Below are 26,646 nucleotides of genomic sequence, written 5' to 3'. Positions count from 1 at the left end.
ATTTCATTTCATGGGATGTAGTTACTTGCATATGAACACACAGTCAGAATTTATTTCTGAAAAGAACTTCATGTAGCATAATTTAAGATCAGTTGGTATGACAAATATTGATATGACTAGATCTCTTTAAGGTCTTCATTAAAGTCATATTGAAGATTGCTGTTGTGTTAAATTAAATATAAGTTCACTGATGCAGAAGTAAACTTGGACATGAGTCTCAATATTAAATTTCTTTATTAATTGTGTTTTTCAGAAAACACAGTAGTGGAGATTTACACAGTCGCCTGAAAACCAGAAAATTATTAGGAGTTGGTGAAACAGATGATGGTGATGTTCACAGATCAAAGGTAAATAAAACATTATCACTCATTTGGAATGCTATTGTGACGTCTTTAAAAGGAATGCTACCTGTATATATTCATCAGTTGGACCAGATGCTATGACTAAAGAATAGAATCTCTATATAAGACGATATATCTATTAAATTAAGTAATTCTGTTTCGAAATTACATAGTTTAATGAATTATTACATAGTTTTATAGATTTATTAGATTATAGAGGGATTCTGTTGTATAGTTATGACACCAGGTAAGTCAATTGATGAACAAAGACCAAGTTTAAAAATTTTAATATTTTGGTCATCTGAAGAAGAAATATCCCTTAAAAGTGTCATTTCAATGACAAGCCCCAAAGGACAATGTTTCTGAAAAAATCATGGTAATTTTTTTTCATATGTTTATTGTTCAATTTTATTGAGAAACTAATAGATCAGGCATTTAAGTTTAATAGAAATTTATTTAGCTAGGGATTTGAAAGCTTGTTTTTCAAAAAACAATATGTCAATTCTTATTAAAGGTTCTTGTTAAGAGAGTTTTTTTGGTATGTGTCTTGGGAAACTGATAGCATCAATTTGTAATTCCAATTTAACCATTCATTTAATGACATCCCTTTTGTGCTCTCAGAAGCATTTGTGACAGTGACATCGTAAGAGTCTTAGTTTTGGTGGAATTGTGAACCCACAATCTGTCGAAAGTTAAAGCTTGAAATTTGGTCATACTTGATCAATGGGTTCAAAATAAACATAAACTTTCATTAAAGATGGGTTGCCTTATTTTTATTTATGAAAATGAAAATGCTATAACTTATAAAAAAGAAAGTAGGTGTTCTAAAAATACCAGTTTGTCTCACATGTCCATAATTAATTCATAATTAGCTCAATTTGAAGAGAATTACCAGCAGAATTCCAATGAGTAACTGATCAAGATAGGTCAAAAAGTCTTTTTTTGGACATTTATGATTGGTTAAAACCCTTAATTATATGCATATGATATGATTAAGAATACATGATAGTTGCTTAATTTGACACTAAAAAATAAGGAAACCCATCTTTAAACTTGGCATTGATTATGACATAGTGGTATCCTATAAAAGTCATATCTGCCATTAGCTATTACATATTATGTGAGTGTGTATGAAGTTTTGGACACAGGAAAATACATGGGGTTGTTCATGAGATACCACTTTATTATCATCTATTCCAGTAAGCCTAAAGCTTAATATTTTTAATTAGACTTGAAAAGCTGTTTCTTTTTCTCCTTGAAATTTAAAATTTTTGATAAGGAAGGAAGAGGTTATCACTCTGATTCCTGAGTGCTCTTCACTTCAACTGTCTGCTTACAACCTCAATCAACTAGATGTTGCGAATTCTGCCTGTTCGGGTCAACATACACGAATTTTGTTCGACAGTTGAACATGAACAACTGATACTTACTGGCAGCAACTTTTCATTCTTAAATGAAACACATAAATTTCAGAAATTGATCAGATTTTTCCAGAAGTTGCAAGTTGCTGGCTGTCGTTCAAAATCAAATTTTTCTCCATTTTTGAAAGTCAAAAGGTTGACAAGAATCAATGTCTTGAAAGGTGAAAAGTCAATTCATGTAATTTGTTTCTGTCAGTTTCTCGCTTGCGTATTATTATTATATATATTTTTATATTTTCTAGTTGAGTCAGATATTAGGCCACAGTGATCAGTTATATGTACGATTACCACCTGGTTTAAGAATATGGCAATTAATATTAGCTATAATTTTCACAGTAGTTGCACTATGGGTAAGTCTTTTGTCTGCAAAACAATAACTGTGTTTCCACTGAGAATTGTAAAGTAAAGCTAGCTCTAAGCTAGGTTAGAACCAGCTTTATTGCCGAATGTGTTGCGCTTACACTGAGTTTAACTGATTCCCGAACAACTTTAGTAACGATCACAAAGTCGTTTATTATTGACACTTAGAACAGTAAGAAATGCAATAGACCAGAAAGACCAGTACGCCCCCTATTGCCTAACGAGATAAAACTGCCATTTTGCATTTCCACTGGTTAAGTTAAGATTTAAGATAGCTCTCAGTTATAAATTGCAGAAAACAAAAAGAAAGGTTCTCGTTTCCCGAACTGTGACGGTTTGGGAATTTGCCTAGTGGGAGCACACGAAAGCTAGCTTAGAGCTGGCTTTTACCCTCAGTAGGAACACAGTTATTGTTTTAAGAAACATTTGTTTGAAAATCTTATTTGAATTTGGAATGAATGTTTCGAGTTTGTCGAATAAAAACAACCATTCAACCTATAATATGAGATGAAATTTTATATAAGAGTGGCAAAAGTAATGTTTCTTTTGAACATGGCTTTATATTTGGTTCACAAAAAATGATAAATTTTAGTACAGATCTAAGGCTTTTACTTTGCATGTTAGCAAGCTATGACAAAATGTAGACTACAGATGAGTTCGTGAAAGTTTGTGACATAAAAATATATCTAAAGGAATCTTTTATGAAAAAAATATGTTGTGAATTTGTCTTTTCTCCGTCCTTTTGGCTTCCTTTAATGTAAATAGTCAATTTTCTCTTTCCAACATGCTGGCACATGCTACATTTGTGAGGTTCTATAGCATAGTCGGTTAGAGCGTTGGTTCTTAACATGACGTCATTTGCTTGGTTAGGTCGACCAAATGGCTACTGTGGGATCAATTCTCAATCGGCATGTGATAATCCGATAACACTGAATAAGTCATCTTCACTCCTAATTCCAGTCGACCCAGCTGTAAATGGGTATGGATAATCCAGGAAAGATCATTGCCAAGAGGTTAGGCCAAGGACCAGCTGGTAGAAAGAATCTTTAACTGTGAACCTAAGTTGTTATCCTTGTAAAATATAGTTCTTTCTTTCTTTTTCTTTCGTACAAAAAAGAAAAAAAACTTATAGTGAGCAGTTGACTAGATCTGAAAGGTTTTATTAGTACAAATATAACTTTTAAATGTTGAATTTTTCAAGAATTACCTGGTATTAGGAACTTTCAAACTAGCCAATCAACATGCATGTACACATTATTTCCCAACACACACAGAGCAAACTCATGAATCTTATATGAGTACCAAACCCATCTCGAGTAAATAACGTGATTTTAATTGGTTATATTCAGTTTTTTAATTGCTATAACATTGTATTGGAATCTTACCTTCCTTCATTACCATTTTACATTCGTCTCCAAGAATAGCGTCAACATTCCATGGAAAACTGGATAGATTTTTTTTACAATTATTGTGTCTGAGCAAAGTAAAAAGTTTTTTTGAATTTTATCCAATAACACAATACCCTTCTAGAAATTTCACCCCAAAAAAGACACAAATTTTGGCTGAAAATGGACCTCTGTAAAAACAAATTTTGAAGATAAAATGTGTGCTCCTGTTAATATTTTTATCAACACAAAGACCGTACTATTTTGAGGCTACTATTCCAATTCTCATAAAAATAATAAACAAAATTCAATTTTTTTTTACTTTTCTCAGTCAATAGTTGACTAAGGATCTTTGGTTGCTTAATTACAATTGCTTGGTGTCTTTGGAACACACTTGTTATGACAAAAGCACCATAGAAATGAGCAAGTTTTTATTAAACATATTATTAATTGCTGAAAAGTTTTCCGACAAGAATTGGCCAACAGTGACATTTGCTGTACACTGCACAAGTACACAAGTAGATGATTGTGTGGCCATGTCAGGAAATTTTGTTGGTCTATCTGGATAATCTAAGCTACTGAACCATGCAGTTTTTCTTGTTAAAGAAAACTTACTGGTGCTGATAGTCTTTTGTGAATTCAGATCACCAAATTAGAAAATAAAAGAACTATTATAGAATTCATGACTTTGCATTGACATGACTTCTACTGTATAGAGACAAATTCTGAGATGCAATCTGTTATTTTATATATATTTAGATCAGATTAGAACAATTTCTTTATTCCATTGTTCCTGTATGACAAGAAAATAAATATATTTATATTGAAATTGATGAAGCGTAATCCGTTATAGGAAGTTGGGTTACCCAATGAAAATCAATCAAGCTTTGATAGAATCAAGGAGAATACCATAAAATGAGAAAATAATGCAAGCAAGAAATTGATGTGTCTAACGCCGCTAACAATAATTCCATTCCCAGCAGATTTCTTGATTTAAGATTTTTGATTCCAGACAGGTCAAGGTTATCACAACTAAGAACTGCTCAGGATAACGATCAATCAGCTACGATTGTGTTTATGCCTCTTAGAGTATACTAGTAATATTAATTGAGGTTAAAGGGACATTCTGCTTTTTTATAGGTCAAAATTTTTTTTGGCTAATTTGAGAAAACTGTACACCAAAATCTAGAGAAATGTGCCCTTTAACGTATTTTAAAGATTTAACTAAAGAATCCAGCCATTAACTTTTAAACGCCAAAGAAAATTACAAGCATTATGCAAAGTTTTCAAGTTTGTTATGCTTTTTGCAAGTTGGTAGAAAACTTCTGTACGGATTTAAGTAACATAAACGCCTAATGTAGAGAAATATGTCTCCTGCGAATTCTAGAGGTTTGAACTAATCCTATCGAGCCATTATCAAACCCAACACCAATACCGTCAAAACTGCTTGATTAACAGTTATTACTCTCAGTTTTTAATTAACCCTTTTCAAACAAATTCAGTTTAATCAAGAAGATACATAGATATAAATAACATACTTTAGAAATATTTTCAGGTGTCATTTACGACGTTATTGATAATGAAAACTCTTTACAAAAAAACAGAATACCCCTTTAAGTAAAACAGATTAATACTAGTTTTCATTACACAGATTGATTTGACTCTAAGTATAGATCCTCTGCATGTCACTGTTTATTTCAACCTAGCCAAAAACTCTCCTCAGGGAGCTACTTTAACCAAATGTCAGTCACTGAGATTTTTAATTGTAACCTTAGAATATTTCCAGAAAGAAAATAGTGACCCCCTGAAAATAAAGGAATCAAAATAGTAACCCATGATTCATTTGATACTAGTGGAAGGAAATGAATCTATTCCTTTGATGAGATTATTCATACTAAATGGCTTAGTGACATGTTACAACCTATTAATATCAGTATCTCTGTCTCCTTTCAGGCATTAGCATTTCCATCTCATTTATTTGACATCACCTTAGAATCAGAAGAGGGGAAATATTTATCATTACCAATTAGATTATATGGTACAGCATTACTCAGTAAGTATGATATTTTGATTTCTCAGTATTACAAGTAGATAACATAATACACATTGGCCATTACTCAGTAATACTCAGTAAGTATATTTATTATATTTTGACTTCTCAGTATTACAAGTAGATAACATAATACACATTGACCATTACTCAGTAATACTCAGTAAGTATATTTATTATATTTTGACTTCACAGTATTACAAGTAGATAACATAATACACATTGGCCATTACTCAGTAGTACTCAGTAAGTATATTTATATATTTTGACTTCTCAATATTACAAGTAGATAACATAATACACATTGGCCATTACTCAGTAATACTCAGTAAGTATATTTATTATATTTTGACTTCTCAGTATAACAAGTAGATAACATAATACACATTGGCCATTACTCAGTAATACTATTTATAACATTTGGCTCCGTATTACAAGTAGATAACATAATACACATTGGCCATTACTCAGTAATACTCAGTAAGTATATTTATAACATTTGGCTCCGTATTACAAGTAGATAACATAATACACATTGGCCATTACTCAGTAATACTCCTCAGTAAGAATATTTATAACATTTGGCTCCGTATTACAAGTAGATAATATAATACACATTGGCCATTACTCAGTAATACTCAGTAAGTATATTTATTATATTTTGACTTCTCAGTATAACAAGAAAGTTGTGTGAGGAATTGAGCTTTTGCTATAGCGTCTATAAGCTGAATTTTAGATGTTTGTGCTAAGCCAAGGGCAATAATTCCAAAAGAGTTCATCTGATTATCACCAAATTTATGCTTGACATAGATCTTATCAATATATACATGCATACCAAGTTTCCTAAAGATGGAATTTGATGCAAATTTTTAAGCATGATTCACATTTTTTAACTTTGAATGTGGTCTAAAAGAAATATTTTTCACTATTTTCACTGCAGGTTTATCACTGGTGTATTGGGGTACATTACAAAGTTCAGATCGTGAAATAATACGCATGGCATTACTGTCAAGTATTGTTTATTTCACTCTTCAAATGATCGGTGAGTAAAAATATAACCATATATTATATCTAAGTGAATGTTGTTTAGTGTATTTTTGTTATGGCCAATTTTTTTTTCTAAGGTGCAATAAAAAATGTTTAATAAGCTAATAAGCAGTATATCAACTGTATATTCTGTAGGTATATCAATTATTATATATGAAAATATATAAAATATATATGCTAGAGTGTTTTCAAACAATTACATATATTATATATCTTGTGTATATATTTTGCTACTTCGATTATAAATATAAATATGATTATATAAATATATAAATTATAAATACGTGTACCTAGTATTAATTCCCTTCTGTAAAAATGTTCTATTCTACCTATATTACAAGGTCTAAGGTCATTGACCTTGGCAATCTGCTGATACTTTCATATTGGGATTCTGACGTATAAGATTTTTTTTGCAAATTTTGACTGTTTTAGCACATGACCTAATAAGTCTAGAAGGTTAATTTTTTTCAGATTTCCATGCAAATTTGCACTCTGTGCCACATGTGGCCTTAGCTTTCTATCTGATTTTGATGAACCTTGGTATATTTCTATAAGAGAATTCTGTGCCCTGAGTTGTGGATTTGATAGGTTCCTAGGTAAAATTTGTATACTTAGATTGTGAAGGAATATGGCACAGAAGAAGATATTTTGCATGAACTTCTGATGAATTTAAAAAAATTAATTAATTGAATCTCAATAATGTTTTGCCAAAGATCAATGTATGATTTTATTTAAGGAATACAGAAAGAGGGGACATTGTTAAAGTATATTATTTCATAACAATGAAAGCAAGTAAATACAAGTGATACACTTCTGAAAAGATGCGATGGAACTGATTTGGCACCGGCTGCCGTATAAATTTCCATGTTTAAACATTTTAGTATTACCATTTTCAATAACATGTAATATTTCCTTCAAATAGATCGAATATTCATCATAAATTTTTAAACATATACATTTTTCTCATTTTTTTCTGGAATGGACCTTAGTTTATATCTGATTTTAAGTAGACTCTTTTCTTTTAATTTGATGAAAAAGTGCTTGCTTTTTGAAGCATGTTTATTTCATTTCTTCATTTCTTGTGAAATCTTTATGTTTGTTTAAGTGTTTGTGTGTACCATGATTTCAATATTTTCTATGAATAAGATAAATGTTTTTTTCAAATTTAAAACAATACCATTCTTATAAACGCCCTTTTTCTGTTAATGCGTTTATAGACCACTCAGAAATTACTGTTGTGCAGTTTGAAAACAGATGAACAGAGAAATGCTGATGTAAAATTTTCTGTTTGCTGGCAGCAAAAATGCCTGATAATGAAATGAATATAAAATTTGTATCAGATATAGTTATTAAAACGTGTCCATGCCTTGCAGTTTCAGCTTTTTCCCTCCCTGTTCGTGATATTTTGCCTGTTAGTCCGTTAGTTCTGATGTGCTGTCGGCTTGTTCTCATCGTGTTCAGTGCCTATTTCTACTGGAGTGTTAGTAATCGAGATTGGAGAGGCAAAGATTATCGCTACTGTTACTAATTTCTGATTGGTTCAAATGTGTAAGTGCAGACGGTTTTCATTGGTTCTTTTTGCCCTTATTTTTTACGCTTATTGCGTCTGCATGATAATTAAGTTTTTCACAAATCCATGTTTTCTTCATGTTTGCTTAATTCAGCTTCATGCATTTTCAGTTTTTAAACATTTCTATCTTTACAATTTTTCCAAAAAGAAATTTAACCTTACCACCAACCAGAAATTTGAGTAGATTTAGAATTGAATGTTACCTATTAGCCTGAAGCATTCTTCCCCACAATTACCACCAATGTTAGATGCACAGTAGGATTTGAGATTTTGATTGAATTCCATTAATAATATTACTTTTTAATATTTAATAATACAATTAACATTGTTGCTCGGTTGCATGACCTGTTAGATATTGATTTCCTTTTTATGAATGATTGTTGGGTTATTCAGTTAAAGCATGACTTTTCTTGCTTGAGTTTAGAAATATATGTCACATGTCCATGAACTTAGATTGGTTTCAGATCTACCAAAATAAAATGAAGCCTTGATTCACTTTAGTGGTAGATTCAATAAAAACTTTTTCTTTTTAGACCTGCTTTCAAAAACACAGATATGCATAGTATTATTTTGATGCAGGCCCTCTTCATAGTAAAAAAAAAAAAAAAGTTACAGATTATTAAAAATAAATATTTCTTTTGGTAATGGCTTCATCAAACTTTGTTTTTGTTGGCATATGTACAGACATAATAATAATAGGATAAGATTTGTGGATGTTTTCTTTAATGATAAGTGTATTCAAATCTATATATTTATGCTCGTCAGAAAATCAATTGCAAATTGAACCAAAAAATATTTTTTTCATTGTATTTGATATTTGCTTTCTGGTGGTTTATATTTAACTGATACGAACGGAAGTTACATTAAGGCTGGATCAATATTAGTGTCTTTTCTATGAGGCAAAAATCCTGTGGTCTTTGAAGTCAGTTAGGTAGTGCATCACAATGATATTTCTTCAAACATCAAACAGTAACCACCTTCACCATGAACATCAAATAAACAATATATTTAGCAAAAATTATATTTATATTTTCAACATTTAAAACAAAAATTATTTTTTGTCAAGCTCATATACTCTTCACAAAAATCTCTTTAAAGGTAAAAAAAGTACTTTGGTAAAAGCTATTATTATACTTGTAGGCAATATGACCTAATTTCTTTATTTGTTGTTCAAAATTTTTCTAACCAAAAAAATATCAAAAATCTTAAACTTGACGACGTAGAACATGACAATTTGGAGATGGAATTAGATGATGGCCAGCTATAAAGACCAACATATACCGGATAGGAATTTTTTTATTGAACTATCAGCTTGTAAAACCAATTCACACTTGACAAGATATGATTAATAGAAAACTTAGAACTTACGATCCCAAAACGAAACCTGAAATGCTCATGAACTCACTAATTAGAATAGCTTTTAAAGGGACCTTTTTTTTGACCAATCATCATATTTTAGTGTTAGAAACTGGAATATTTTAGCTGAGCTAATCATTATTAATAGCGTTCACAGCTTACCGTCGAAATTTGAGCCTTTAAATCCATGTGTGTCCAGAATTATCTGTGTTTGAATGAAGACTCGTTAATGTAAGATTTTCTGTGATATATAGAAAAGACATATATAGAAATAGTGAGTAAAATTCCTAGTTTGAAGTATTTTTAAAGGAATTATGTGATTTTAAACAATTCTAGTACTTCTGAAGACTATTTACACATATTCAAGACTAAAACCAACCCCCCAAAATGGCACACCTGTCCCTTTAAAAACTGGTGAAAACTTGGCATAGAATCTCTACAAAGGAAGGGGAAAAAATATATTTTGAATATAGTTGGGTATATATTTGTATACCATTCAGGAGTTTTTATGGTCTCAATCCCACCATGATCATGGTTACCATGTATGAACTGTGGCCAAAGCAATCAGAATGTCTTTAATAGTAAATGTATTATGTGTTTTAACCATGTGTTTGCATGAATATTGTAACCTTTCCCTGAGTAACTTTAACATGAAATGTATGTAGTCCTAAATCTAAGCCATATAGTCGTCTAAATATTTGTTTTACCAGTTGAAATACTTTATAAACAACCTTGGTCACAACTTCATAACACAGGTTCATAAAATCATAGTTTGATAGCTTTACAAATTATTGTCTGGGCAATGCAAAAAGTTTTTAAAATTTATTCTTTATTGGAAGAGAATTGGAATATCAACCTAAAAATAGTACTGTTAGTCTTAGAATGTCTTTGTGTTAAGATTATAATCTTTTGTAAGTTTACATTGAAAAGAAACACATTTCTCTCCTAGAAATTTCAACCTAAAAAGTCCAAAATTTTGGGTGGTAATTGCCCTCTGTAAAAACAAAATTTGAAAAATAATGTGTGCTTATGTTTATATTTTTATCAATGCAAAGACATTCTTAGACTAACACTACTATTTTTAGATTGCTATTCCAATGCTCTTAAAAATGATAGGAAAAATTCAAAAAAACACTTTTAAAGGAAAATATACATTTATTGATAGTTGTGTGATAAATAGAATTTGTCACTGTTATTGTGAAGACCGCTTATGTTATATGAAAGTTGTTGCCAAATTAAATATATCTGGCAACTCATTTCCTAAGACATAAGCACTCGTTTAAGATCCTAAATATATGGCAATGTCATCAGCTGGTAAATCAAATATAAAGACAGTTATATCCCTAGAACCTTAGAAAATATTAAAAGGCTGAAATATGTCAATGCATTGTTAGATCAATAGTAAAATAATTTCTCATATTTTTTTTCATATTTAAGTAATAAATAGAAACATTCCAAATGAATTTCAAGAAAGGATGTGTTTATTTTATTTCAAAAATTTTAAATGAATTTTTTTTTGCTTGAATGAATTCAAATATTATAATGAAAATACTGCCTAGATTGTTTTGATGAATGCTCATATTCCAATTTTTTTGGACCAGAGCAGTTGAAATTAAATCATTTTCTTAGCAATAGATATTTATGTAGATGCCAGTATATTCACATCGTGCACCTAAACACTTATTGTATGGTTGTACCACAAAAATGGAATTTGGTTCTACATAAATGTCTTTGTCAGATTATTATTTTTTTTCAAGAAGTTTAGATTAATTTGCTGATTAAATTTTCTTTTATTTCACTTTTACTTTAAAATCACCCTCACTTCTTCACGATCTTTATTTCATTTCATTTGAGATTTGTCCGAAATTTCAGAAACAGTGGAAATTAGTGCAAAAAAGACTCCAAATAACTTTTAAGCTTATATTATGAAAGGACTTATTTATTTGAAGTAAAGGTTTTGATTTGTTAACCAAACTCTTATAATATCCTGTTTTTTTTTTCAGTCTCTTCAGTTGATGTATTATTATCAGACAGCAATTCAACCTCTGAAAACAGAAATCTGTACATGGGATGTCAGTTGTTTGCAGCTTTAACCAGTTTTTTCTATTATTACCTAGTGGGTGACAAGCTGGTGTCCATCAGGCGGCAGAATAAAGAGGATCAGGAAAAGAAGCAAGGCTAACACACTTTTCATAAGACAATAGGTCAAAAGTTGTTTGTGGACCAAAGGCTAAATATGTGTTCATTAACACTGTGGAAATTTATTTATTTTTTTGATTTTTGACTCGTAATGCCACTCAATAATTAATAAACAGTTATCACACCATAATATGTTGTGATGTGATGTTCACATTCATTTGATTGGATCTATGTGATATTGTTGTTGTATCACATGTCGTATGTTGATTGAAATTGATGTATTTGATTATGTGAAGCATTTATCACAGCCCAATGTGATGTGATATGTATTGTGATGTCACATTTATGGTCATATCACAATGATGTGATGTAGTGTGATATTCATGGTGATGCCTCACATTGAAATGATACTATCCAATGTGATGTGACATTAAAGGGATTGTGAAAAGGTTTTTTTAAAATTTTTATGTGTATCGGGGACACGGATAGCATCAATTCGCACCATTCCAATTTCCAATCAGACGTCTGTGGTTCCTGCAATTCCAATAAATCTGATGTTTGATTACCTCACTAATCGCGAAGGGCCTTATGTAATGCAAGCAGAAAATCCAAAGTTTTAGTGGAATTGCAGGAACCACAGACGTATGACTTAAAATTGGAATGGTGCAAATTGGTGCAATCAGTGTCTCTGATACAAGTACAAAAGAAAAAGAAAACCTCTTTAAATCACCTTTAATGGTGATTCCATATATATGATACAACCCTATGTAATGTGATATGTGTGATAATGTCCTGTGTTCACAATCAGTTTCATTTAAAAAAATACTTCTGAAAATTCAATAGAAATATCAAAATCCAAAATCTTCATGAACAGTTTGTCATTTGTACATGAACAGTTTATCAGTTGTTCATGAACAGTTTGTCAGTTGTTCATGAACAGTTTGTCAGTTGTTCATGAGCAGTTATGTTAGTTATGTGCCCTGATAATCTTTTCATACACCAAATCCCGTTTTTTGTGTTTACATATTTGTGCACTTTTTAATAAATGCAATAAAGAAAATAAAAATTGCAACTTTATGGACAAGTGTTAGTTTTGATATTGTTTGTGAAAGATTATTACTCTTTGAGTCTTGCACTGAGAAAACACATCCACAATATATATTGCAAATTTCCTCCACTTCTCTGCCTAAAAATCAATATAAATTACCTGTAGCCCTTTTCAGATATAAAGTCTTGAGAATTAATTTGTTTACAATTAAATGATATATTGATTAAATTACCTGCATCCCTTTTCAGAGATAAAGTCTTGAGAATTAATTTGTCTACAATCCAATAATATATCGATTAAATTACCTGTAACACTTTCCAGAGATAAAGTCTTGAGAAATTTTGTCTACAATTAAATAATATATTGATTTAATCAACACATTAAGCATTCTGAAGAGTACTTTGGCTAAGAAAAATAAGAAAACCAAAAAAGACCTATATTTGTAAATTTATGAAATGTTTAAAAGCTTATTATGATTATTGTTAAATTTATGTTAATATATATTTATATAAAATATTATTGATGTTAATTATTTTATAAGTCATTATATTATTATTTATTTATGTATGTGTACATTGTGTTAATTATTAGATTGTACTTCATTTTTCAAAACCAAATAAGTATCCACGCAAAATTTCTGACTCTGAATCACACTAAACTATTGCTCAATAAATACCTGCAATATTTTATTTGTATATTGAAACATTGACCAAGGTCAGTGCTTCTATCTCCTAAAACTTAAACACTTTATCCTAGCCTAAGCAGATGTCTTTTGTTCATTTTCTTCCTGGTGAGATTCAGGCAAATAATACTTTATCTATGTGAATATGAAATGTGTACAAAACTCGTCTTGATTTAAGAAGATCATATTCGAATGCTTGGAAAAATACTATACAATGGTGAATTCAAAGGAAATTTTGTTGACATATATCATCATACAGCATTATATTTTTGAAGACATTTCGCAATAAGCCTAATCTGGGTGAGGTCATATTTGGTTATTTCCCAATCGCTAACATGAATGTTGATAAAATAATAACTGAATCTCTTTCAGCATAGATATGACAATGTAACACAACCGATTATGTCAATATTGCAAAATATGTGTACTAAGAGTACTATCAGACTGGATATTCTTGTTCAGGCTTCAATTAAATGATATTAGGTTGCCTGTGATGCAAAGGGAGCATATTCATTATCACTTTTAAGACATTAAAGGGACAGATGCGCCATTCTTTTTGACCAATCATACTTTAGTCTCAGAAACTGGATTTTTTTTAGCTAAGCTTATCAGTAATAGTGTTCACAGCTCACTGTCAAAATTTTAGCTTTTAAATCCATGTGTGTCCAGAATTATTTGCATATGAAAGTTAAAAAGACGAGTCATCTTTTAATGAGACACAGCCATATTTAGCATATATAAATCTGTTACAATAATTATTTAGTTTAATGGATATAACGTCTTATATAGAGATTCTATTCTTTAGTCATGACACCTGGTAAGTCCAACTGATGAATAAATACTCTTGTTGACCAAGTTTGAGACTTTAAATTTTATGTCCATTCTAAGAGGTAGTATCCTTTTAAACTTAAATTTCAGCTATCTGCATTATCATTATGTTTCAGAAAATACATTTCTGATATCGCATTAGATATGTACATGAGATAAATTATGTGTATCTAAAATACCACTGATAGCTGTTTTTGAAAACACAGATAAATTTTATTTGAAAAGAAACATTTCACTTTTTGGAAGAAACCTTATAAATATTTTGAAATTATAGTTTTACATATTCATAAAACATAAATCAAGATGGTTTTAGGGGAAAAAAATACAAATTTGGTTAACACATGTGTTCAGAGCAAAGCTTAAAATGTTTTTGTTAACTGTTGCACTTATTTTTAAAAACAAAAAAACAAAACATGTTTTTTATGTATAGCAAAGTTGCACATATATTTAAAAACAAAGTGGTATATGTACAAAACTGGTTTTGTATATATATTTTCCATGTTTGAAAAAAAAATAGGAAAAAAAAAATGATAATATATGTTGATGACACTTCCATGATTTAATATACTTAATGTAAGTATTTCACGCAAATGAAAGTAATTTGATTATTAATGCGAATATTTCACATAATATTTGTATGTATGTGATGTATATATATATGTTGATTATATATATCAAAACTTGTCACACCCTTTTTTTTTTTTTAAACAAATGTTATGAACTCAATGATACCTCCATGCACATGAATATTATCACATATAATTATTCATATATTTATTACGTTTCAATACTGTATGGTTTTTACTAGTTATTACATTTGCCATCTTTGATCTGATAAAATTCTTCTTCAAATTCTGTTCTGTGGAACTTTTGACCAAATAGCATCGAGAACCCTGTTTTCTTGCAAGGCAATATAAGTCAATGTTTAGCAATGAATATCCTAAAATTCCTCACATATTGTAAGGAAATTTTCCTAAACAGCAAATTTGATTGGTTGAATTGAATGATCAAAACAAACATAACAATTTTGTCAGATTGCCGATGGCAAATAAAGTGAGATAAAAACTTGAAACGAATGCAATTTGCATTTTAAACTCAGATTTTTTTAAAATAATCCCTTTATGCCCAGGTCAATATTTGTTAATTTATGTAATATGTAAATTGAATATTAAAACACTTATCACCCATATCATTGTTAAGTATGAATATAGAATATGTATATTTTGTGAATAAATTATAAAAATGTCAATCAACTTTTAATTGAAGGCCAATACCTCTTTGAGATATATGGATAACTCTTCTCTCATTTAAAAACAGATTGTACAAAATTGTTTCACTCCCAGACTCTATTTGCTTATTAACTCCTTAACTCTGTTCTCTTATTTACTCCATTTCTAAACTCTATTAACTTATTAACCCCATTCCTGAACTCTCTTCTCTTATTAACTCTTAAACTCTATTCTCTTATTAACTCCTAAACTCTGTTCTCTTAGTAACTCCATTTCTAAACTCTATTCTCTTGTTAACTCAATTCTTAAACTCTATATCTTTTATTGACTCTCAAACTATATTTTCTTATTAACTCCTAAACTCTGTTCTCTTAGTAACTTCATTTCTAAACTCTGTTCTCTTAGTAACTTCATTTCTAAACTCTATTCTCTTATTAACTTAATTTCTAAACTCTGTTCTCTTATTAATTTCATTCGTAAACTCTATTATCACAATAACTAACTCCTGAACTATGTTCCTTTATTAACTTCCTCGCCCTAAATCTTGTCCTATCCGTTCCTCGGATGTCCTATACAGATCCGATATCATCATCTAAACGTGCCGATAAACCATTCATAAATAATGTTCGAGGAACGGATTGGCAATTCACTACATACAAACTATTAACTTCGAAATTTCAATTATTACTTTTTGCCATATGATTTTTATAGTATACATACACCTCGACCATATATGGAAGTAGTTTGTCAGCACCTATGTGGGTCGGCCATCGTTCTGTTCACATTTAAACAGAAGTAAACACCACACAAACATCAAACGAAGATCAAGTTTGAATTTTCGCCGCTTTCTGAAAATTAGAAACTGCTTAGTTTACTGAACGCGGAACCAAGTGTTGTCCAGAATCAAGTGATATTCTGATCTGGATACTGTCATCGAACGCAACTAGAAGAGAGTAATACTTGCTTTGGAGTATCTGATATGATGTTCCTCAATCAGCCATTCAAATACAGATTTATGAGTGAATGATTATATGGAAAATTTTCTTTTGGTTGCTACTTTTATTAGAATAACTTATCACAACGTAAAACTTGACCGTCCAGAAACACCTGGAAATGTCCAACCCATCCCCCCTTTCGACAAAATGGACTCCACCGACATATTTGGCAAAGCACGTTCGCCTGATGTTGAGTGAGGATGACTTTTGTTTATGTTGTGTCTTTCTAAGTATTTTGTGAATTTTACGAACTATTTCGGTGAAGTTCAGATATAATTGTTGCATTTTAACTTTAAACTGTAATTAAAAGTGTACAAGACGTAACTTTAGAAAACGAAAATACATCCGTTTTAAAAAACAAGACGTCAGCGTTACTTTGCACGTGCTTGTACTCCATAACGAGTTGGATTGTGTTGAAGGTACATTTTTGTGTGTGTCAAAACAACGCGTGCATATAATTGACAACGTGTTATTGTTGACAGTTAAAAGAATAACATTTGTACGGATCTGGCCAATTAAGAACAATAATGTGTTTGGACAGTGAGTACCAATAAGCACAATGTTCGTAATCCTGAAGGTAAGCCATTTTGTTTTAAAACCAAACACAACACACTACACTTTCTGTCAACAAACAGTAGGCTAAATTACAACTCATATGTTTAAGAGTATAATTTTTCGTGAATTTTCAAAAAGAAAACATTTTAAAGCACAAAAAAAGAGGCTACCAATACAAAAACCAAACAAAACTTCAAGACATAATAAAATAAGGAGGCTTCCAATACAAAAAAAAAAAAAAAAAAAACAAAACAAAGCTGCTATGATGAGGTGGTAAATTGTCGTCTGTTCGGTAAAATTGGTCTTTTTAAAAGAATATCTTGGTCTTGAGTTGATAGAATTTTATTGTGATGAATAACAATGACAGATGATTATCTGCACAAAGTTGGTGTCAAGAGAAGACATTTGTATGCTTCTGTTGGGTCAAAGGGCGATGTTTCTTTTTTTTTTTCATATCAATCCTGTGCTTTTTAAATCAGAATTTTATTATAAAAGGGGTGGGGAGAGAGACGAGGGTTATTAAATGTTTTACCGATATTTCATTTTTTTAAAACAATTGTAAAGCTATAGTTTTCAATTTCCATATGACTTATGACACTCAAACTTTATATATAGTCTGATGTTGAGATTTGTATCATAAACACTATTGATGTTGACGGATCAGTTGGGTCTATATCGCTGTGGACTGACTTTACCAGTATAGGTGATTGACTTACTGACATGTTATACGACATTTGACACATATTTTATCTTTTATTTACACTAAATTTCCCTTTAAGCCAGTTTATTTTTTATATATTACCCTTTCACGATCCTTCGTGTGTGTGTTTGCATATATTTTTCTGTAGAAATAAAACACAGCTCTTACTGTCTAAAGACACATTTAAAAGCGTACAGTAATGATGATGTAAATGAATTTATTGAAAGAAAAGAGTAAAAAGTATGAAGACAATTAAAATACATGGTACAGTTGAAGTTTTGTTGATGGACTGTGAACCTAAAAAAAAATTAAATTTTTTAGCTTTAGTTTTCCTATTTTAACATAAAATTGTAACTTGATACCGTCTATTTTGAAAATCAAAAAATTTTAATTATTTTTTCCTGTTATAGGCAAAGTTAGTTAAAATATTTCTGTTAAAAGTTAGTTATAAAATTAGTGTTTGAAGTTAGTTATAAAATTAGTGTTATAATTTAGTTATAATATTAGTGTCATAAGTTAGTTATACAATTTGTGCTATAAGTTAGTTATAAAATTAGTGTTTTAAGTTAGTTATAAAATTAGAGTTATAAGTTGGTTATAAAGTAAGTGTTATAAGTTAGTTATAAAGATAAAGTAAGTGTTATAATTTAGTTATAAAGTAAGTGTCATAAGTTTTGCAGATCTTAGGTATCTAAATAGGTTTAAAACCCCCGAATCTGCGGAGATGCGGAATAACCCATTTATAAGGGCCTATTTTGTCTGTCTCTACACCAGCTGACATCTGTCTAAATAGCTTTCAGAGGCTCAGCACACAGAACGAAACCTGATACTTGTACCTTCATTAGTGTTATTTACCTTGACTGAACGAGAACTTGACATATATATTCATTTGGTAACTAGGCCTTTTAATAGATAATAAAGTAACTCGTGCAAAATTTGCCGTGTAAGATCAACTTAATGCTGTTGCAATTAAATATGGGAGAAAATCATTTTGTTATTAAATTGAGAGTATGCACCGAATTACTTTGTATATATATATTTTTAAAAGGTGAAAACTGGACGCGATTAAAAGAAATTTTGTTTCATTTGTTCACTATAGATTCAAAAACACTTACCACACTTCGGTTTGAAACTTTTCATAACTCTTATGTCTGAAATATGAATATAAATAAATGGTTTAAAATTTAAAAGTGACTATGATATTCATATAGTATTTTAACTTATTCGCGGCCTTGATTGTATTTGTTTCCTGTTATACCAGCGGTGAGACTTTTTTTCTGGTAGCTCTAAGCTGCATATTCTACATTAAAAACTGTGAATTTACAGACATTCTGGTCACATACATGGTCAAGGGATGGAAATGAGATGACAATTAACTGTTAAATTGGGTTGCATCCATTTATTTTTTGTTCGCATTCTGTCTTGACTTTGAATTTTGACCTCTGATATTACTTACTTAGTTGTTCCATTAGATGACAAAGCGGAATTTGTTAATTTGTTTGGCATGCTGGACATTCATGAAAGCATCCTCCGAGTGAACTTTTTGTTTAAGTAGCTTGGTAGCTTGTGCTTCATAGTATAATTTCAATCTGAATCAAGTTAGATTCACTTTCAGTGTCAGTTATCAATAGAATTTGAGATGCCTTAAAAGTATTTTCTATGCCAGAATATTTTCAACTTTGGGGTTTTACAGCATCGTCTCTTACACCAAGTCATGGAAGATAGTGCAAGATTCCACGTCATAATGACAAACTTCTTACCTTGTGGACAAGTCTGTTGATGTAAATATTTCTGTTTGATTAAAAACAATATAAAGTTGGTATCTTTATACTTGTTACAAGTACATCCAGCCTTTTCAGCACATTTGATAAAATCACTCTGAGCTCTGAAACATTGTTTGTAAAGGTATTGTATATAAAGAAGGGCGTTATGCAAACCTTTTCATTATTATGAATGTTGTAAATTATAAGTGAGAAGAAATAAATATAAAATATGCTATTTACTTAGTAAAATTGATAAATACATATACTTGTGCATTCAGCATCGTTATTATTCAAAAGCGAATACATGCATTTTTTCTCTTAAATCTTATTAAACGACTATTGGATAGATTAGGCCTTTGTACTTACTGACACATAGCATCTACTTCTTTTTTATAAAATGATTTAGCTGTACTACTATCTAATTGAAAATAACATGGCTTCAAGGCTTCACAGTGTTCAATCACAGCCAAAACCATATCATCTTGAACGAGAAAAAATGGCCAATTAAAGTCTCAGTTTTGAACGGCAATAGTGTGAATTAATATATGTATAATCAGACGTCACAAAATATTGTTTAGTTAAAAAATTTTCCACTTACTTTCCATCAATCCGATACTGGTTACAACTTCGTTACCCTTACTCCCATAGTTTGGTGAACCCTCTGAAAAATACGTAAAAGAATTGATAAGAAGACCTGGCAAATAAGATGAAACATGGTGCTGTTCTTGCTTTTAGCATTTGACAGATGATGAAGGATGTTCCGAAGGTTGTAGTATTTCAAACCTTGCAATTGTCTTCAATGTATATCTTTTACATATATGCTCGAAAATTCCAATTCCCTTAAACAAACACCCTTAGCCTACTTTTGCCATTTTCGTTTTAATTTTCTGTCCTGGCAAAATTTCCCTCATTGCACCCTGCATGGCGTTGCCCGTCTTCATAAGCCCAAATGGTGCAGAAAAGTAGAACGTATAACTTCATTTCATTTTTATTCCGTTTTGATTTATTTTCTGTCGATTATTTTTAAAATGTATATCTTTCGTGATCACGGTAAGTTACTGAACCGTTTCTAAAATGCCAGAAATTGGTAGAGAATCGGGAAAAGTTGTGAGAAATACCTACCAGGACAACTGGCACCGAATTGAAGATCTAACTTTCCACTCTCTGAAATTATATAGCCCAAATCATGAAGAAAACCAGCAGTTTTAGTGGTTCGCCACTTTCATAGTAGTGAACTCAATATAGGCCCTATGTACTTCATCACATAAAAACTAATGCTAAATTTTACTGTTATTTTTTCGAACAACTCCTGCATTTCGAATAAAAGGAGCAAAGACTTGCCCAAAATACATATTTCATAGTTTTCCCGTTAGAATTGAACATCTGTTCTGATGGTCTTACATCTAGTTTGCTACTGCAACTCGTGAACACAAAGGAACTAATGGCCATTTGTGCGAGAATATTATACATGCAAATACGACTTGTTCATGTAAATTGGTACTCCAACCAAGTTTACAAACTCTATATACTGCCTAAAATACCTTTATTGCAACCCATTTTCTCATAACCAACAAAAGAGGATTTTAAACTGTGCAATACAGGAACAGAATTTCTTAAACCGCATTTACAAGCCATGTTCTCTGTACATTTGATATATTCCTTATATGCTCTGAAATGAAGTATTATGTTAATATTGCAGCATGACTTAATTCATTTCAACATGTTTTAAAACTGTTTATTCAGCTATTGAATACGATTTGGAAATTTTCCAACCCATTTGATATGTTATTTGGGGCCTATTTAAAACCTATTTTCTTAGTCGTCAAGGAAGTAAAGTCACATGACACATGCACTTCGTGTTTTTGTGCCAGCATGAGGAGGGTTCGAGTGTGCATGTCCTAGAGGGAATTTTGAAATATAAATTATAAACTGTAAGAATTACTTACGGACAAGATTTCGATCGATCTGTTCGAAAAGGACGAACTTTCTTTATAAACGTTTTAAAACAGTCGTAAATAGGATTTTCTTGTTCACAAATATCTGTGATAGCTAAAAGAAAGTTGTAAAAAAGGCTGTAAAACTACGTTTATCCGCTTTTATCCCTGTCATGTTTGGATATATAGGCAGTAAAGACATAGGCCTAAAGTTGTTCGAATGGGACAAACCGAGGCTGTGCTGTCAAATAGGTACGGTATATTGAAGATCCCAACTTCTTCCCGAAGATACCCGGAAATAATGGCTACAACCCTGTGAAACATGACAGATGTACGTCGTTATCAGCCCCCAAATTTACAGAAAACTTTTATGCTTGTTTCACAGTGTTAAATATTTTACAATGGTTCAGTAGTTGTTGAATATTCAATTTACATACCTGGGCATTTGATTCCAGCTTCATAGAATACCCCCTTTGTTACTGAAATGAAGTTAGTTTGGAATATGATGTGTGGAAGGCGATCCATAAAGACAGTTGTATATTTGCGGGTGATCTGGTAATGTTATACTTGCACAGTTAAGTTTCAATTTCGTTGTTTGAATTCTCTTAGACTATATTCAGAGATGCAGGGTGATTTACGTATGGTCTCAAAAAAGGAATTAAAGGTCATAAGTTATTTAATATTTGCAGTTCAAACGCCATTCTGTTATCGACATGGATAGCCCACGAATAGGAGACTACTTGGCATTCAGAATAATCTCAACTTGTTACTAAATTATTGTATGTTGATCTGATATCCTGTCTTATTACATCATGCTTCAAGCGTCCCTATGCTCCTTTATATCATTAATATAATTATATTTATATCATAATTGTTATCTTCGTCAAGTAACTAAGGGGAAAAGGACTTACAAATGCTGCAATATCCATTGTAAGCTTGTCTTTCATTTGCAATTGTTAGAACAAAGGTCATATTCTGACTCTGTCCACAGCTACAAGCACTTTCCTCAAAACATGGTAAAAAGTCTTCAATGGCACTGAATAATAGAATTAATAACTTGGTTGTTGATTTGGCAAACATTTAAAACCAACAACTTAAGATTTACAATGTTTATGTTTTTCTCAGAAATCTTCAAAGATATTTGAATCATTTCTTCTACTACGTAGATGTCACCAAATATTCACACACTCAATGGATCTGAGGTCGGCTTCAATCAATTTTATGGTTAATATTTTGTTTAATTGATTACCTGCAAAACCCAGTTAAATTTTTCGAGTAAAGAGCTACACTGCTTGCATCACTGAGCGTCTTATAACACGTTTTCATACCAACACAATGCTGATTTAATATTCCTACATTTGGTACTGAAATAGATTCAATTTTCATTGTAAATGTGTTCTTTGGTGTTCTTTTTGACTAGCAACAATTTGGTCTTTTGCCTTTTTGCAATTCTTCGTCGTTGATTTTTCTCTTTTGTTTTTGCACTTTCTACTGTATACGACCTACACATATAGAAACGTGTAAAATAGTGAAACCTATTTTGAACATATGACATATTATTTTATAGTAAGTTGATTTTTTTTCCTACTCATATGTTTTGGACATTAGTTTCAGTTTGAAACCTTTGTCAGAAATTGCCGTTTTGACGGTTTGTTTACTTACATGTATCTAAAGATAACACCCTCAAAGCTTCATCGATATTGTATGTGTCTTTGGATTCACCTACGAAATAAAAAGTCTAAATTATAAATAAAACTCAGTAAGTTAGTGAAGTATCCCACAGACATAACATGAAGTAAACAACATGATGTGTATTGTAATTAGTAAGTGACAACTTGATGTGTATTGTAATTAGTAAGTGTCAACATGATGTGTATTGTAATTACTAAGTGACAACATGATGTGTATTGTAACTACTAAGTGACAACATGATGTGTATTGTAATTAGTAAGTGTCAACATGATGTGTATTGTAATTACTAAGTGACAACATGATGTGTATTGTAATTACTAAGTGACAACATGATGTGTATTGTAATTAGTAAGTGTCAACATGATGTGTATTGTAATTACTAAGTGACAACATGATGTGTATTGTAAGTAGTAAGTGACAACTTGATGTGTATTGTAATTAGTAAGTGTCAACATGATGTGTATTGTAATTACTAAGTGACAACATGATGTGTATTGTAATTACTAAGTGACAACATGATGTGTATTGTAATTAGTAAGTGTCAACATGATGTGTATTGTAATTACTAAGTGACAACATGATGTGTGTCAACATGATGTGTATTGTAATTACTAAGTGACAACATGATGTGTATTGTAAGTAGTAAGTGACAACATGATGTGTATTGTAATTTAGATTTTAGACTTAGAAAAAGTTTCTAACCTGGACACGTTATACCAGGGGTGATTTGTAGATCTTCTTTCAGTTCTGAAATATAGAAAGTTTCTTTATGATCTGTGACCAACATCAGTCGAAATCATAACATTTAAAACAGAGTATAACATAATTAAGCATGTCAGTGGTAACTTGTGGTAAGCAAGCAATAAGAATATAATTGGTCTGTCCACAGCTACAAGCACTTTCCTCAAAACATGGTAAAAAGTCTTCAATGGCACTGAATAATATAATTAATAACTTGATTGTTGATTTGGCAAACATTTAACATAATTAAGCATGTCAGTGGTAACTTGTGGTAAGCAAGCAATAAGAATATAATTGGTCACTTACGGGTTGTTCTAAGGTGACATTCTAAGGCCCACAAATTAGTCTGATTGATCTTAGATTGTCTTTAATTTGATGAATTACAGAATAGAATTTTCAGCGCGAAAGGTTGGTCATTTTCACAGGAAATTTCTAGGAGGGAAGTGTGTTTATTTCAAAAATAAAATCATCTGCCATATACTTCTATGAACTTGAAGGCATACTATTTTGATCTCGTTTTATGCAAGGATACAACATGTTGGTCAATATAACATATTACTGCAAATTGTTTGGTTAACCATAAAGTTTACCTTTGCTACAGTTGTAATGTTTGTAAACTGCAACATAACGTGTTATTTCTCTCAAAACCAGATCAGTATTTCCCAGATGACAATCACAGGCAACTTTCTCTGAACAGCTCATATATTCTTTGATGGCCCTTTAAAATATTTTACAAACCTGAATGTGCAATTTCAAGATACGGTTCATTACTTTATTATCCAGGTATATCTTTGACATAAAACATATCTTCGTTTTCGAAGAATAGGTTAACCTTTCCTCATTTCTGTATTTGTGCGGTACCTATATATGCATTTGAATTTGAGGGTTCAAGCTACTTTGTTAGCTTATATATGTATCATTTACCATGGCAAACCAATGTCTAAGGCATGTCATGAAGAATTTACTTGTAACAAAGCTAGCTGATAGAAATATAGTTTTTGCGTTCAAACTACGGTGTTCAACTATCATGTATCTTTTGCAATGGTCAAACAATGTCATGGAGAATAACTTGTCCCAAAGCTATCTTACCTGCAGTATCTACCAACGTCTTCACCAGCATCAAATATCTCTTTAGCGACATTGCGGTAACAGCCAAGTATGGGGTTGTCTAATTGACAATGGTTGACTTCTGTAGAGTTGCTGAGACAATCTATTAAAGGATCAAACGAAATCTATTTGTTTCCACAATAATGTATAACCCAAAATGAGGTATTTTCACTGTAATTTCAATAGTAAAGCGAATTTTGGTCCATAGCCCTATTCTCGTGAATTTACGCATACAATTATTCAATTTTACATTATATGCATTTTACTGCGCACATCACGCGTAAAAAATAAAATATTATAATTTTCTGTTTAATTATATTCAGCTTACCTGCCAAAGAAACAATAGTGAAAAAGCACAGGAATAAAATTAAACGTGTCGCCATTTTCCAAGTCAAATGTGCCACTTAAACATCGATGAAAAGGCGTCTATTGTTTTACAAAATGATTTATTACTCATAAAACATGACAATACATTTAATGAATTTGATGTATTCCATTGTTTCAAGCTGGGGTGGTGTACAGTCTTAGAATTTATATTTTGATGACTTACCCTACCATAGTTCTTCTAGTTGCACAGTTTGAAACTGGAGTTAAATAGAATAGTATACCCAAAAGCAATAAAAAACGGACGAATTGTTTAAAACTGTATGGACAGACTGTCATATGATTTTCTGGTTATCTTGTGTCTTTTTGGTGAACTCAATTACTTAGATGCTCAGAAGTTATGGCTAATTTTCCTTTAAAAACGATTTTTTTATGATCAAGATGTTTGCATATTAAGCAGTTTTTTTTAGTTTTTTATATTAATCAATGATGGACAATTTGACTATAATTATGATATATATATATATATATTATTTCTGATGCTCCTTTACTTAAGGTGTTGTTTTTAGTTGGTAAGAATTATTTTCCTTGTTGTGCAGCTAAAAAAAAATAAATAGAAAAAAACAGCCATAAGTTTAAAGAAGGGAGAGGAGGGGGGGGGGGGGGTATTTTTGGGTGGTGAATTTAACTCATAAAAAGCTCGGGCCGTGGTAAAAAGCAAGGACTATTCATTTACAAGTGCTGATTAGCTTAGTAATTGTTTTGTTAGTTAAAAAAATGATGAAAACATTTTTGGTGTACTGACTTGCGCTATAATAAAGAAAAAGATGCTTTGTATATGATCTTTTAACGGGCGCGGTAGAGTGCTCAATAATGTGACTTAATAATCAGATTGCAGGTTTGTGATTGGCCAAGATTTTGCATTCAATATCTGGATTCTTGTTTTTTTTTCCTAATGATATTCCATCTCCCCCCTTTGGATAGATACTGAGATATGTGTGCTTATTTTATATCAGGATGTTTCCGTGTGTTGGATTGCGTTGCATTTGCGCCAGAGTGATATTCATAACAATATAACTGACGGTATCCATCTTTAACACAAAAAAAAGAAAACAAGGAAAAGTGCCTGAGGCTAGGTTAAAAACATATTGTCGAAATAAAACCGTTTAACGTGTACCGTCCAAGCGAAATGTAGACATGTTTACTAACTGATGTTATGTAGTTGTTAAATTCGTGAACAAAATAGCTCACATATTCCTGTGTACGCCGACAATTGTGGTTTAGATTTCAAACGCTTTATGATTATGTAAGAATTAAAACGCCTTATGAACCTTTAAAATTAGAATTGAATTCTAGGTTGTAACATTGCAGTAATGTAA

At 30.9% G+C, this 26,646-nt stretch overlaps 2 protein-coding genes across 2 annotated transcripts; one reads left to right on the top strand and one right to left on the bottom strand.

Annotated features, from left to right (window-relative positions):
* Positions 1-248: 248 nt before the first annotated feature.
* LOTGIDRAFT_140188 (hypothetical protein) lies at positions 249-8,132 on the top strand (the record flags this gene model as incomplete). The annotated part of the gene is made up of 5 exons (XM_009050121.1): positions 249-347; positions 2,005-2,112; positions 5,461-5,560; positions 6,498-6,599; positions 7,978-8,132. Coding segments are annotated over 5 exons (564 nt in total), but the record flags the coding sequence as incomplete, so codon positions are not given.
* Positions 8,133-17,907: 9,775 nt separating this feature from the next.
* Positions 17,908-25,334, bottom strand: LOTGIDRAFT_238415 (hypothetical protein). The gene is made up of 16 exons (XM_009050120.1): positions 25,272-25,334; positions 24,926-25,046; positions 24,427-24,554; positions 23,798-23,842; positions 23,066-23,125; positions 22,653-22,767; positions 22,315-22,439; positions 21,841-21,882; positions 21,416-21,518; positions 21,011-21,138; positions 20,592-20,633; positions 20,068-20,130; positions 19,836-19,950; positions 19,467-19,591; positions 18,822-18,857; positions 17,908-18,003 (listed from the first exon to the last, which is right to left on the bottom strand). Exons 1-16 carry the CDS (start codon positions 25,324-25,326, stop codon positions 17,924-17,926), a joined length of 1,383 nt encoding a protein of 460 aa, XP_009048368.1. The 5' UTR covers positions 25,327-25,334; the 3' UTR covers positions 17,908-17,923.
* Between the last annotated feature and the right edge of the window lie 1,312 nt (positions 25,335-26,646).

The sequence above is a fragment of the Lottia gigantea genome, assembly GCF_000327385.1.
Source record: "Lottia gigantea unplaced genomic scaffold LOTGIsca_145, whole genome shotgun sequence".
NCBI lineage: Eukaryota > Metazoa > Mollusca > Gastropoda > Lottiidae > Lottia > Lottia gigantea.
Note: the sequence above shows the minus strand (reverse complement) of the source record. Positions and strands in the feature narration are given on the sequence as shown.

Coding starts and splice junctions, on each gene's coding strand:
- LOTGIDRAFT_238415 (XM_009050120.1), bottom strand. CDS start 25,326: ATGGCGACACGTTTAATTTTATTCCTGTGCTTTTTCACTATTGTTTCT. Junction 22,440..22,652: donor AATTTAACTGGGTTTTGCAG/GTAATCAATTAA, acceptor TCTATTATTCAG/TGCCATTGAAGACTTTTTAC. Junction 21,139..21,415: donor GATCGATCGAAATCTTGTCC/GTAAGTAATTCT, acceptor ACTTCATTTCAG/AGCATATAAGGAATATATCA.